Source organism: Herpailurus yagouaroundi, unplaced genomic scaffold (assembly GCF_014898765.1).
Source record: "Herpailurus yagouaroundi ecotype Mexico unplaced genomic scaffold, PumYag 29, whole genome shotgun sequence".
Lineage (NCBI taxonomy): Eukaryota > Metazoa > Chordata > Mammalia > Carnivora > Felidae > Herpailurus > Herpailurus yagouaroundi.
Window position 1 is genome coordinate 121,371,289 of NW_024412377.1, and position 12,749 is coordinate 121,384,037.

The following is a 12,749-nucleotide window of genomic DNA, read 5'->3' on the forward strand; positions in this document are numbered from 1 at the left end:
AATCAAGACAAATGCGTTGAAAGACACTACCATTCCAATGGGAATGCAAGATTGCTTAGGCCATGGTGTTTACCCTAGTGTTTAGTGGGGCCATCCATGGTTACCAGCTCTTCTCCTTGTCATGTAAGATTCAAAGTTAACGTACTTTAAAAGGGGGCATCTTTGGGCATTTCTAAGAATTAACAATGTAAAGATCAACCCTCCTACCTCTTCCAAAGCAAACTGATGAACCGGGGAAAAGAATCATGATGATTTCTTTTATAAAAGATCGACAGGCATTAAAAGGGGCAATACTGATAAAACCATGTGGTGCACGGGCACATATGCGCACACGCACATTCTTCTTCATGTGCAAAAACCCTCTTGAGTGTCACAGCCATAAGAAATATTGTGGACCATCACAGAACGAGTGGGTCCAATCCTACTATTATAGGTTGGAATTTAATAGGAATTTAATAGGAAGATGTAACACACACACACGTTATTAACCAGAGATTTCATGTTTAACTAAAACTATATAAGAAGAAAGCAGTTTGTTTCCTTGATAGGATTGCTCTTCCCAAACACCTAAAATTTTAAAGTTATTGGCAATGTAGTCTTCCAAAAAAAAAAAAAAAATTTAAAGTAGCAAAATCCCTAGGCTTTGGGGCATTTTACAATGACAGCACTCACCATTTTGCTTTACTATCTTAACTAGCAGCATATAAATATTGGTACCTGCCACTATAACCCTACATATTGGCCTGCTTGATGTTTTAAGGCTGAGAGTGATCAGCTGTGAGCTGGGCAAAGATTGCATCCATACAGAAATGGTCATTTTACATAACAGATTGTTACCTTAAACCAAGTTTGCAGTAAGACTTAAAATCTTTCCCCTTTGAAATGTGACTACAGGTTTGTTTGTTTGTTTAAAAAAGGCAATCTCTTAAGTTTATTCTTCTTTAGATCTCACGAAGAACCAAATAAAATAGGATCTTAGTGTACCTTGTGTTAAGTAAGGACTGTAAGTCAAAGGTTACACTCTGAAACTGTTTTTATATATAAAGCCACAAGTTTACAATAGTATGGTCAGCTCTATGATTTCACGATTTGACAAGTGATTTTGATATCAATAATCAAAGTGCAATTTGGTTCAGCTCCCAGGGAGGTCCTTCCAAAGTGCTGAGGTAATCATTTCACCCCTTTACCTGGAAACCTGACAGTTCTCATTTTTCAGGAGTAAACACAAACCCTTTGCTATAGCTTTCAAGACTCCAGACAATGGGTAAAACCAACAGTTTTTGGCAGCATCCCCCACCACTTGCTAACATATTACCCACCATTCTTTCTCAACCGTGTAAAGTTTAATACACATGAGTTAATTAATCCTGATTGACTGACGTTCCCCTGGAAGGCTGCTCCTCTTGTCTCAACTCTTTCTCTGCCTAGAAAACGTCTTTATCTGTCTGAGCCTGATACCAACAAAATTAAATGATTTCTCCTCAGTGCTGCCATACATTTTACTCATCTTATTGGATGCCACTTAGCACATGGTATCATGCTTAGTTGTACCCTGATAAAATTGGAGCACCTTGGGAAAAACGTCCGATCTTACTCATTTGCAGCCAACAGTAGGTGCTCAAACAATGCAGTGCCCAGAGACAAACTAGAACAGATTTGAATAGCTTGGGTTGTGAAAGCATTTCAGCCCTAGCTCCTCTCCTAAAGGCTGTTTCTTAAACTTCTTGCACATCAGGTTTATAACTTGTAAATTAGAGGAAAAATATTGATCTTACAAAAATGAAATGATATGATGGATATAAAGCTGCTTGGCACATTATCTTGTAGACAAGAAGCTATAAGTAAAAGTTAACTATTGCTGGGGTGCCTGGGTGGCTCCGTCGGTTAAGCATTCAACTTCAGCTCAGGTCATGATCTCGGTTTGTAGTTTCGAGCCCCACGCTGAGCCCTGTGCTGACAGCTCAGATCCTGGAGCCTACCCCGGATTCTTTGTCTCCCTCTCTCTCTGCCCTCCCCTGCTCACACTATCTCAAAAATAAATGAGCATTAAAAACTTTTTTAAAAAGGGTAACTATTGCGGCCAATATTACCTCTAGACTATGCACGTTACAAAAATCCATTACCTACCTATCTGTATGTATTACCAAACATGGAAAAAGGATGATCCCCCATGAGTCCCCAAACATAATTGCTATCTTCTGGCTTTTTCCTCTCTGCCTCCACTTACTGTGGGATATTTATTTCCTACAACGGTTCCAAACAGTGCTCTCCTCGCTGGATCTGCAGGGGGAGGTGAAGGACAGAGTTTCTGGCCATATGCTTTAGCCATATGCTTAAGCCAGTTCAAACACAGGAGCCTTTTTCCTTCTCTTCAAAAAAGATGTCTCGTCAGGTAAAAGTGAATTTTCTGGCTAGCAAGCATTCCCCCTCCTCTCTCTTTTAAATGTCAATTTTGATGACAAAGAGGTTTTTCCAGTTTTAGACATTGATGAGTTAGTTCCCCACACTGAGGCTTTCAAAGAGTATTTGAGGACTAACTTGTCAGTATCACCAAATGTCCCCCTGTTCTGTAAAACTTGGCAATGCTGAGGAGAAGGAGAAGAGTGCTTCCTATAAGAAATACTGAGGAGCTGCCTGTGTTTAGGGCAAGACTCTCATAGGAAAGCAATGCCTTCTCCAACAGAAACTACACGCAAACCCGCCAGGCATGCGAGGTGAGGTCTTATGAGAGAACCCCTGCACAGACGGCGGCCCACAACTGCTCCTTCACCTCTATGAGCACAGTGCTTCTCCCAGCGGAGGTGGGTTCTATTTCCCACCCTTTCAATCTGGCTGGCCTGGTGACCTGCTTTAACCAACAGAATGTGGCTGAAGCAACACTCTGTCTATTCCAGGCCTACGCCTTAGGAGGCCTTGTGGTTTCTCTGTTTGCCCCCCTGATAGTTTGCCCTAGACTACCAAGTGATGAGGGATCACATGGAGACAGAGAGACAGAGACTCCCAGGAAGAGGATCAAGGTATCCAAGCGACAACTAGTACCAAGGTTTCAGATGTGTGGACTAAGGCCCTCTTGGATCATCCAGCTGCAGTCAAAGCATTCCAGCAGATACCATATGGAACACACAGGAGCCCTCCTCAAATTTTCTGACCCACAGAATTGAGGGAAAAAAAAAATCCTTGCTATTTTAAGAAACTAGGTTTGGGGGCGCCTGGGTGGCGCAGTCGGTTAAGCGTCCGACTTCAGCCAGGTCAAGATCTCGCGGTCCGTGAGTTCGAGCCCCACGTCGGGCTCTGGGCTGATGGCTCGGAGCCTGGAGCCTGTTTCCGATTCTGTCTCTCCCTCTCTCTCTGCCCCTCCCCCGTTCATGCTCTGTCTCTCTCTGTCCCAAAAATAAATAAACGTTGAAAAAAAAAAATTAAAAAAAAAAAAAAAAGAAACTAGGTTTGGAGATGATTTTTATGCAGGAATAGATAATTGAAATAGGCATCTTAAGATTCTCCCCCCCCACCCAAGGAAGGAAAAAAAAAAAAAGAGGTTAGAGTGGGAGAGAGCCAAAGCATAAGAGACTCTTAAAAACTGAGAACAAACTGAGGGTTGACGGGGGGTGGGAGGGAGGGGGTGGGTGATGGGTATTGAGGAGGGCACCTTTTGGGATGAGCACTGGGTGTTGTATGGAAGCAAATTTGACAATAAATTTCATATATTGAAAAAAAAAAAAGAAAAACAAAACAAAAGACTCTCCCCCCCCAACCGTGTGTGTGTGTGTGTGTGTGTGTGTGTGTGTGTGTGTGTCTATGTGTGTGTCCAATGGCTAGATGCCTAGGTTTCTACACCCTCTCTTGGTACCATCTTCTATTATTGGGTGTCTCCTAATTTTATTCCAAAGGACCAAGTAAATATGTTCTACAAAATGTTTGTAACAATATGAGGGAGTATGATGCCAGTAATTGTGGGGGCCATATATTTAAGACCTGTATTCAGATTTGTTTCAAGCAAGAGGGCATATACTATTGCATGCTTCTTACTGGAGGACAGGATGGAAAGATGCTGTTGGAAAGCATTTCTTCATGTGGGGTTTCAGAATTTTGTCCTACTCATGATGCTAATTAAAGAAGTAGTCACTCATTGACATTTGTGTATGTGCGCATGTTTCTAGAAAATTACAGTCAAGCCTAAGGGAATGCTCATTAAATATTAACTAAGATCTTAATAGCTTAAATTTTAAAGAACAAGTCTCTGACAATATTCATCTGAGGACACAAAAGTGCTCTGGATTTGATGACTGAAGTTCATCAAATGGGAGGAAATTAATCCAAAGCATCATCTCCAAAAAGCCAGGGGCCAAAGGATGGCCACGGATGCTTAGGATTCCTATTAGGTGCATCTAACAAGTGCTTATTTTATACCCAACCAGCCCTAAAGGTATATTTAAAAAGTAATCCAGCTGACTTACTCTAAATTGTTTTTACCAAAAAGGCAAACCTAATGAATGAATATGAAGGACTTTCTCCCCAGAATTATGCACATATCCAGGTCTTGCAAACTTTGGCCCATCGTGGACCCCCGAGGGGTCCTCTATCGAGGTGGTACGTTAGCTCCCTCACCACTGGAGACAGGCACTCTGGTGCAGCCTTCATCCCAGAAATGTTTTCATTCATAGTCCTTCATCACTGGCTCCCACAGGAACATAAAACCTCACTGTGATTCATCCCACTCTCTGGCATAGACTAATGAAAGAGAGCACATAATGAAGCACTGTAATACTCTCTTAATGCTGTATGTACCTTAACAAATACCAGCAGAGAGAAACATAATTTATAATCCAACAAACCAGATGTGTATTTTCAACCAGTTCTTGCCCATATACTTACAGTCCTGACCATGCACTTCAAATTTCATTTCTATTTCTGTATTTTGTGCCCTAGGCAGGATGGCTCCTTGTTTACACAAGTTTCAATATTGTTTTAGCACTTTCTGGTCCTTTTCCATACCTTGTGACTTTTGAATGTGCTTGCTGGCTTTGAAGGCCCAAAGATACCAAAAAGAGTTACAGTTCAAAAATCATCAGACACTGCCCTTTGGGGAGATGGAATATAATCCAACTGCTCATTCCTCACATATCTGTCTCAACATTTAATCGTTTATTCACAAAAAGATTAAGTTGTAAAAAATATTATTTTGGGGAGAGGGGAACATGTGACATTCAGAAGTAGACTTGAGCTCTATTTTCAGAGAACTCTGTTGAGACTGTTAAAAACAATAGTTTTCCATTAATGAGCCCTACTTCATGCCAGATTCTTGGCTAAGTCCTTTATGTATCATCTTGTTTAAGCCTCACAGCAATCCAACTGAAGAAACATGGCAAACTGGCTAGCGGCTCATCAAACTAGCTTCCCCTTGCTCTGGGTACACAGTTCAGTCACTTTCCCAGCCTCCTTTGCAATTAGATGTCACCATGTGACTGACTTCTGGCCAATGGAATGTGGAAGAAAATAAGGAAAGCATCTTGGAGGCTTAGTTCATGCACTCTTAACCCAGGGTTCCACGCTTTCTCATTTTCCTCGCCAACTGGTTGATTACAGAGATCTGCAGAGCAGAAAGCAGAGCTACTAGAAGGAAGGAACATGCGTTACTTAACTGCTACACAGGATGCCACTCTCAGAATACCTACAGTGAACCATTATGTGAGCAAGAGATAAACTTCTATTTCCTGATTCACTGATATTCGGGGGTTATTTGTTGCAGCGGTTAAAGTGTACTGAAAGTACTTTCGTGAGCATAGAGAGGTTAAGTAATCTACTCAATAAGTAGAAAGAGAGGGCAGATTTGAATCCAAGTGTCTTATCTCTAGAAACCATTTTTTAAAATGTTCATTTATTTTTGAGAGAGAGACAGAGTGCAAGCATGGGCGGAGCAGAGAGAGAGGGAGACAGAATCCCAAGCAAGCTCCAGGCTCCAAGCAGTCAGCACAGAGCCAGACGCGGGATGCGAGACCATGACTGAGCCAAAGTCGAACGACCAACCAACTGAGCCACCCAGGCGCCACTCTAGAAACCATTTTTAACTGTTATTCAATTATATTCCCTTTTCGCAAGTTCATTTTTATCATATATCACACAAACTTCACCTATACCTAATTAGACTATATATGAGAGAGGTGGCTGGATGATCGTCCAAAGTTGGCAACAAAGAAAACGTAATTTTTCAAATAAAAAATATGATTTCCTATCTCTATTAACCATGTAAGAGAGAGGCCATGCTACTCACACAACTTTGCAGGATATTTGTTACTTTTTGAAAGTTTATCCTCAGAGGTTCTTGGGTAGTTAATTTTAACTCTCTACAACAAATTACCTCAAAGACCTGGTGACTTAAAACATTTAGCACCTCTCTCAGTTTCTATGGGTCAGGAATTCAGGAGAGGCTTAGCTCAGTGGTCTTCTATGAGGTTGCACACAAGATGTCGGTGGGGGCTGCATCATCTGAAAGTGTGACATCCAAAGCAGCTCATTCACTTGGTGGCCAAATTGGTCTGCTTGCTGGCAGGAAGTCTCACTTTCTCCCCACAGGGTTGTGTGACTGCCCTCACAACATGGTGGCTTATTTTCCCCAAAGCGAGCAAGTCCACAAGCCAAGGGCAATGTTGCAAGGCCTTATTTGATCAGTGTCCAAAGTCATACTCCATTATTTTTGCAATAGCCAATTGATCACATAGGGATCAATACTGGGTTCCCCTATGCAGTGAAGGGACTACACAAGGCAGTGAATACCAGGAGGCAAGGGTCACTTGGAGCCATTAGGGAGGCCAGGTACCACAAGAGCCCATTCATTCATCCAACACAAATATACTGAGTGCCTATGAGGACCTGGGGACAAAGCCGTGGACAAAACCAAGTCCTTGCATGCATGAAGCATACATTATAGTGGAGGTCAGAAAGGCAAAATTTTAATGAGGAGGTAAATCATGTAGCATGCTAGGAAGAGGTAAGTGCTACAGAGAGAGAAAGCAGGAGTCGCAGGAAGGGGAATGCTGGAGTTGGGACTGTAGGCAATTCTAAACAGAGAGATCTAGGCAAGCCTCACTTAGAGGGCCTAAAAGAGGTAAGAAAGTATACCATGAAGTTACAGGGAGGAAGACTCGTCCAAGTACTGGGACAGCAACTGCAAAGGCCTTGAGGTGGGCATGTTTGCAACGAAAGGCAAGGCCGTCAAGATGGCCATAGGAATGAACTGAAGGAGAAGGCTGTAGATGAGATGAGGTAAGTAAAAGAGGCAAGAGCAGAGTCTGTGTGGGATCTTCTAGGCTCTTGTAAGGGCACTGACTTTCACCAAGTGAAGTGGGAAGCCAGTGGACGGTGCTTAGCAGACAACTGGTATGATCTGACTTAGCACTTAAAAAAAAATCTCACTCTGGTGACTAATATCAAAATAGAGAGGCCAAGGGTGGGAGAAGAGAACAAATCAGGATGCTCTTGTAAATATTGAGACAAGAGATGATGACGGCTTATGTTAGAGGGTTATCAGGTGCAGACAAGTGGTGAGAAGTGGTCTGACTGTACATTTATTTTGCAGGTTATCTAGCACAATTAGATCACCATTCTAGCAGAGTTTTCATTTAGGAGGGGCAGCATTTTTAAAATTATTTTTTATTATATCTCATCACTGTGGCTCTCAAATGGTGTTCTAGGAGACCCTATGAATTCTGAGAAGCTTCTTAAGAATTTGCTAGTGGGAACTAAGATGGGGCAGATGTAATGAAGCTTCATGGCCCCACTGCAGTTCTGTAAGGATAGCTCTGTGTTGACATAGTTTATTATGTACGATGAGAGACATCTTTTTAAGAAAGACCAGAAACCCCAATGCCCTAAAAGAAAACAGACTCCCCCTCCAACACACACACACACACACACACACTATGAAAAAATACACCATTTAGAAAACTGGAACGTAAACACAGTAGGAAAAACATCTGCACTACAAGATAAAAATAGTTTACTCTCCCTAGTATTAAAACCAACCAAGCAACAAACAAACCTGAAATTTATGAGAAGACAATCAAGTAAAAAATGGGTAAAGGGCATTTTGTAAATGAGGGTCAAAAGGGTACCTCTTCATTGGATTGTTGTGACCATACATTGACAACCCACATCAAGTGCTTAGCATAGCTCCTGGTACAGAAGAAAGGCTCAACCAGTGCTGCCCATCACAACCGCTACCATAACAACCACTGTTGTTGCCCTACTCTCCATCTGGCCAAAGCTTCCATGACAAGATGACCGTCACTAACACCACCACCATTATTAGCAGCTTCATCAGCATCATGGTGTAAAAGTCATTAGCAATGGGAACTTGCAACTACCTTGAATGCCATTTCCAACTCAAGTCCCCCCAAAGTAAATTCTTCACTCACAGTAACCAATAGTATATTACCTTTTCGTGATTTTCTATGAGGATCTCAATGACAATGTTCTGAAACTTGATATCCATGATGGCTGCTACTGTTTCTTCCTGAGGACGCAGTAGGGTGGGTCCAAACACCACGCCGAGGTTTGCCACTGTCATCAGATTCTGCTTGTGGTTATTAGCGACACTGGGAGGAAGGAAAAGAAAAGGCACAAATGAGAGAAAGACTGTACAAATAGATAGCTGACTTCCCGGTGCCTTCCCCTATCTTCAGACTCCTCATCTGGCCGGAGTCAGACCCTGGGACATCTTCAGATACCAAGTCCAAAGAGAGACTTCTCTACTTGTATTTTTGTCCCCCAGAGTTTTAGAAATCTTCAGTATTCAGGCTACTTTGCTCTTTCAGGATATGACATTCCTTTACACATTTCTGTTTTGCCTACACCAACCAACCAACCAACCAACCAACCAACCAACCAAAGCAGCTGCCCTCCAAAATGTGAAACTTTGCACATCTGAATCCCTGCTCTGCAAATCCAGGTAACTGCTAAACTTTCTTAATTATGACTTTTATACTTCGCTGCTGCTTAAACTCCTGTGGTGATCATTAGCATTTTCTCTAGTGCAAATATAAAAACTCTTGATGGCTTTCATACATTTGCAAACAAGGCACAAGAGAAACCTAATTTTATTTTATTTATTTTTAATGTTTATTTTTGAGAGGGAGAGAGAGACAGAGTACAAGTTGGGGAGGCGGCAGAGAGAAGAGAGACAGAGACAAAGACACAAGAGAGACAGAATGCTTTGCAGGCTCCAGGCTCTGAGCTGTCAGCACAGAGCCCAATGTGGGGCTTGAACTCATGAAGTGCGAGATCATGACCTGAGCAGAAGTCAGATGCTCAACCGACTGAGCCACCCAAGTGCCCCCAAACAGACTTATTTTTAAACAATGGATAGATCTTACGAAGTCCAGCACTTTAGGCTCAAAGTATTAAACTCCATCACATAAAACATATGGCTTTCATTAAGCAAAACATGTGGCACAAACAGAAATAAAAATGCACCACTGTGTATATCCATGTATATGGCTGTGTTTATATTGTCACTTATACTCAAAGTCTAAGAACACACAGGGTCAGCAGTAGCTGGGTCTGAGTAATCTGCTAAATACATACACTTAGTTTTGGATAAGTACTACTCAAAACATGTATCTGATCTTCATACCCCAGCCACCATGACCTAGCCATAAAACTTAATTGTTCATTTGCTGGCCTTGCGTATAAAAATATGCAAATGATCTACAGGCAACAAATAAGTTAAAAGTTAGGCTCAATTTAGTACTGTTAAGAAAATATTAGGGGCTTCACTAAATCACCTGTTAGAAAAAGGAAACTATTCATTACTAGCAACTAGAGAGAAATTGGTCACAGATAGTAGTTTGCACAGACATACCTCCCTAGCATTTAGTGCTATTTATACAGAGTATTTTTCACACAATTCTATAAATGCCTGCACTGTTTCTCTTGAATACTTCTATTTGGTAGGAGGAGAAGAAGTTCTACTGCCTTCAGTGCTGGTTGTGAAACTGAGCCTTCACTGAAATTACTATGTCAACCAATTTTATCAGCAGATGTGTACTTTTCTATAATTTTCCAGGGCTAAAAGTCTAATTTCATAAAAACTTTCTCTGCTGAAAGGGGCAGGAAGGGTCGTTAGGTCAGTGAAACTTTTAACCGTGGAACGGTCCAGATACAAAGAGAATTTACTTGCTGTTAAGCAAGGGCAGTGGCCACTGGTATCTTGGCCTGTTTCTGGTCCACATAAAAATATTCTGCGTTTTTTGAGTTGTAGTGTTGTGTCTCCATTTTACTTACACACTTCCCAGGTACGCATCATGTTTCTGAAAGCATTAATGCTCAGGGTCAAGTTCTTACCTGGCAAGGGCAAAGGTTCCGGTTCTGTGCCTCAATCAATAAGTATGCATATCTACAAGCTGCTTGTAACATCACTTCTTTCAACATGGGCTCTTAGGTGCAGGAAGTGAATTCCATGTCCTTATTCTTCCCCCTCCCAAATGAACAAAGCCATTAGACTTACCCCTCCTGCCACAAAAGTCCCTTGTGCAAATGAGTCAACAAGATATTTATGTATCAAAGTACTTTTAAATTGTAGACCAATATAAAAACATATGGTTTGGATGATGATTTTTTTTTTTTTAACCACCGTGCTTCTCAGCACTACCTCTGACTAAAGCAACAGCCTCCTAGCCAGGATCCCTGACTAGCATTTCCACAGTCAGGTTTATCCTGACTGCTACCACCAGTTACTGTCTATAACTCAGCCCTGATCAAGTCATTCCCCTGCTGACAACCACAGTGGCCCCACACCTCACTGGGAAAGAACACAGTGAACCAGTGTGCATAAAGTGTTTAGTTAGCACTTTTGCACTTGTTCTGATAATAATGATTATAAGCCCTCGATAGGCTCCAATGTCTTTAATGTAAAGGCCAGACTCTAGTGAAGTAACACACCTTTCCCCAACTCACCTCTAAGCCCTTCTCTGCCGCCTGCTTGCTCTGTGTCAGCGGACAAGTGACTCAATGTCTAAGCTTTGGGCTCATCTTTGAAGATTGGGGAGGGGGGAGGTAAACAATACAACTACTTCATGAGGTGGCTATAGAAATTAAATATGGTAACATGTGGGAAACGTAGTGATTATTATTATAGTAATTCACTATCCATCCTCTTCCCACTTTCATACCTATCTGCCGTTGTCACTCCTCTGCCTAGAATGTTCTCTTGCACTTCACAAATGCGCCCCCTTCCTTTCTGCAGTCTCTGTCCGGTCTTCCCCCAATCCTCCTCCTCCTCTCAACCAAGGCAGAAGTATTATCTTTATTACAAGTTATTAATGTCTCTACTGCTGCCTTAGGATCAAGACTGTGCACTTACTTTACTTGGTAACGCTAGCACTGAGCACAGTGCCCAGGAGAAGCCCAATGAACGTTCATGAGATGTGAAATGGGATGTTTCTGGGTACACATAAAACAACTGTTCCCAATCCAGCTACTTACTCAAAAAACCTCCAACTATTACTGATGACTTTTTAGGGGGACTATATCTCAACTATCCCAACCTCACTTCCCAAAGTCTGGAGCTGTGTTCCATTTCTTAGGTTTAATTAACGAATAACAATTACTCTAATTTGCAGGCCCCAATGCCCAAAGGCATTAGGAAGAAAGGTACAGTAACTCTAGATAAGCAACTCTGAATATAAATAGGCTTGAGGCTACCCAACATAATTCATTTCCTTTTTAGTGATCCATTTTATTTTAAAACTTGAACAACACATTGATCTATGGCTTATAAAACTTTTTTTGGGGGGGAAGCTGCAACCTTCATGACTAACTACCATTATCTTTTGGCATACTGAAGTAATAAATTTATCTGTCACTTCATTATTACTGTTCACAAGTTGGTATGGCTATGTTCATTACACTAGAATGAATAATTAATGGCTTGAGATCTCTATGTATCCTGGGGAGAAAGGCCTAGACCTCAGCCTCTGCTGGCACCAGCCATCCATTATAGCTTGACAAATTTACAGATGTGTGGGAGGCAGGCTGGCAGACCACTGGGAAGCCTGGCCCAGCAGAGGCCATGGGACTCATTCATTAGTGAGGTCTATAAAACACTGAGAGCTGCTTTCTGGGTTGGTAATTGGGCTGCTTGACCTCTTCCTCACACAGTCCAGAACGTCATGTTGGGTCTTGACTTAAAACCCATATATAAAAGTTTCTTGTGCATTGCACATTCCACTGCAGGAGTTTGTGCCTTTCAGATCCTTAGGTCTACGTGGACATTTCTGTGGTGCCTTCCCCAGGAACTGGCAGTTCTATAGGCTTCCTTTAAATGTCGCGGAAAAACAGTTCCACATGTGATTTTAACCTGAGCAAGACCCAGGTCCTTTTGTGACCATGGAGTTTGCTGTTATTAGCTGAAAAGCAGTAAGTCTCTTGAAGAACATGCCTTTAGGGCAGTTGTTGAGGGGCTGGAACCCCATGTTCCCAGCACTTCCCTCATGAATTGCAATTAAGGAGAAAAGAGCATGCTTCAAGGAAAATGGCCTTGGCAGAGGGGCCTCCTGCCACCTTTGTCTAAGGGGAAATGGGTGGGGACTCTGGATTCGTCTGATGCTCTTTGAGATGCAGAAGGAGGTAAATCATTTCCAGATGAGGATGGTGGTGGGGGAGTGTTATGAGAGGAGGAGACAGAAGTCAATCCCTTTGGGGCTTGTAATGCAGTGCCCCCCATGCTGTCATAGGGATCACATCTGTTTCCTGTG

At 42.1% G+C, this 12,749-nt stretch overlaps 1 protein-coding gene across 4 annotated transcripts in view; it reads right to left on the minus strand.

Moving 5' to 3' along the window:
• The window catches only part of ARHGAP26 (Rho GTPase activating protein 26), a 427,067-nt gene that overhangs the window by 95,390 nt on the left and 318,928 nt on the right, over positions 1-12,749 (minus strand). For all 4 annotated transcript variants that reach the window (XM_040453965.1, XM_040453947.1, XM_040453975.1 and 1 more), the window contains exon 18: positions 8,432-8,591. In XM_040453965.1, the coding sequence (XP_040309899.1) occupies positions 8,432-8,591 (160 nt within the window). The remainder of the gene's footprint in view (positions 1-8,431; positions 8,592-12,749) is intronic.